General features: G+C 47.7%; 1 protein-coding gene across 1 annotated transcript in view; it reads right to left on the bottom strand.

The window, feature by feature from the left end:
• The window catches only part of RECQL4 (RecQ like helicase 4), a gene marked incomplete at its 5' end in the record, with an annotated part of 26,040 nt that overhangs the window by 9,774 nt on the left and 14,273 nt on the right, over positions 1 to 1,993 (bottom strand). The window contains 3 exon segments of the mRNA XM_017738649.1: positions 7 to 96; positions 185 to 311; positions 436 to 1,168. Of these exon segments, the coding sequence (XP_017594138.1) occupies positions 7 to 96; positions 185 to 311; positions 436 to 1,168 (950 nt within the window).

Below are 1,993 nucleotides of genomic sequence, written 5' to 3' on the forward strand. Positions count from 1 at the left end.
GGGAGCAGCGGATGCGGCAGCGGGAATCGGTGGCAGGAAGCAGCTGCAGGAAGTTGCCGGGATGCAGCTCCAGGTAGCACAGGAGGGTCTCGATCGCTGCGGGAAGGAAAAGCGGGAAGGGCTCCCGGAATTCCCGGCCCAGGCGGAGATTCCCGAATTCCCGGCCTCATTCCCGAATTTTCACCTTCTTCCCGCAGATCCAGAGCTCGCACCAGCTCCGCCACGGGGACGCAGCGCTCGTGGCCGCGGCACAGCCGGCGCTTTTCCCGCTCGCGGAATTCCAGGATTCCGGAGCTTTCCGGCTCCAAATCCTGTGGAGAATCCCGGAGGTTTTTTGGGAGGGTTGATCCGGGTTTGTTTTTTTTTTTTTCCTGAAGAATATCCCAGAATTCCCAAGTTTTCCGGGATGGATTCGGTTGGGAATGGGCTCCGCACCTCGGGTGGGTCGCGGAGTTTTCCGTGGATTTCCAGGCATTGACAAGGAGCAAAAACCCTCTGGAGCAACTTCCGGATGGCCCAAAAATCCACGGAATCGCCGTAAATGTGGCGCCGCAATTCCGGGAGATCCCGACCCTGCGGAGAAACGACGGAATCCGGGGGGAATTCTTGGAATTCCAAGGGATTTTCCCATGGAAAACTCCAAATTGTGCAGGATTTCCCATGGAGAACTCTCCAAATGTTGGGAATTTTCCGTGGAAAACTCCGAATTTCAATGGATTTTCCATGGGAAATCGAGAATTCCAATGGATTTCCCGTGGAAAACTCGGAATTGCCGGGATTTTCCCATGGAAAACTCCAAATTCCAATGGATTTTCCGTTAAAAATTCCATTTCTCAAGGGATTTCCCCTGGAAAACTCCAAAGTTTGGGAATTTCCCAAGGAAGACTCCAAATTTCCAGGATTTTCCCATGGAAAACTCCAAACTTTCAGGAATTTTCCCATGGAAAACTCTGAATTCCAGGGAATTTCCCATGGAAAACGCCAAATTCCAATGGATTTCCCTGGAAAACTCCAAAGTTTGGGAATTTCCCTTGGAAAACTCTCAGAATTTCCCATGGAAAACTCTGAATTTCTGGGATTTTCCCATGGAAAACTCTCCAAATGTTGGGGAATTTCCCATGGAAAACTCCGAATTCCAAGGGATTTCCCATGGGAAAACTCTGAATTTCTGGGATTTCCCCTGGAAAACTCCGAGTTTCCAGGATTTTCCCATGGAAAACTCTCCAAACATTGGGAATTTCCCACAGAAAACTCCGAATTTCTGGGATTTCCCCTGGAAAACTCCAAATTTCCGGGATTTTCCCATGGAAACCTCTCAGAATTTCCCCTGGAAAACTCCGAATTGCCAGGATTTTCCCACAGAAAACTCCAAATTTCTGGAATTTTCCCATGGAAACCTCTCAGAATTTCCCCTGGAAAACTCCGAATTTCGGGATTTTCCCATGGAAACCTCTCGGAATTTCCCCTGGAAAACTCTGAATTCCAAAGGATTTCCCACAGAAAACTCCAAATTTCCAGGATTTTCCCATGGAAACCTCTCAGAATTTCCCACAGAAAACTCCGAATTTCCAGGATTTTCTCATGGAAAACTCCAAATTCCAAAGGATTTCCCACAGAAAACTCTGAATTTCCGGGATTTTCCCATGGAAACCTCTCAGAATTTCCTCTGGAAAACTCCGAATTTCCAGGATTTTCCCACGGAAAACTCCAAATTGCCAGGATTTTCCCACGGAAACCTCTCCGAATTTCCCACAGAAAACTCTGAATTTCTGGGATTTCCCCTGGAAAACTCCAAATTCCAAAGGATTTCCCACAGAAAACTCTGAATTTCCGGGATTTTCCCATGGAAACCTCTCAGAATTTCCTCTGGAAAACTCCGAATTGCCAGGATTTTCCCACGGAAAACTCCAAATTGCCAGGATTTTCCCACGGAAACCTCTCCGAATTTCCCACAGAAAACTCTGAATTTCTGGGATTTCCCCTGGAAAACTCC

This window comes from Corvus brachyrhynchos, unplaced genomic scaffold (genome assembly GCF_000691975.1).
Source record: "Corvus brachyrhynchos isolate BGI_N302 unplaced genomic scaffold, ASM69197v1 scaffold437, whole genome shotgun sequence".
In the NCBI taxonomy this organism is placed as follows: domain Eukaryota; kingdom Metazoa; phylum Chordata; class Aves; order Passeriformes; family Corvidae; genus Corvus; species Corvus brachyrhynchos.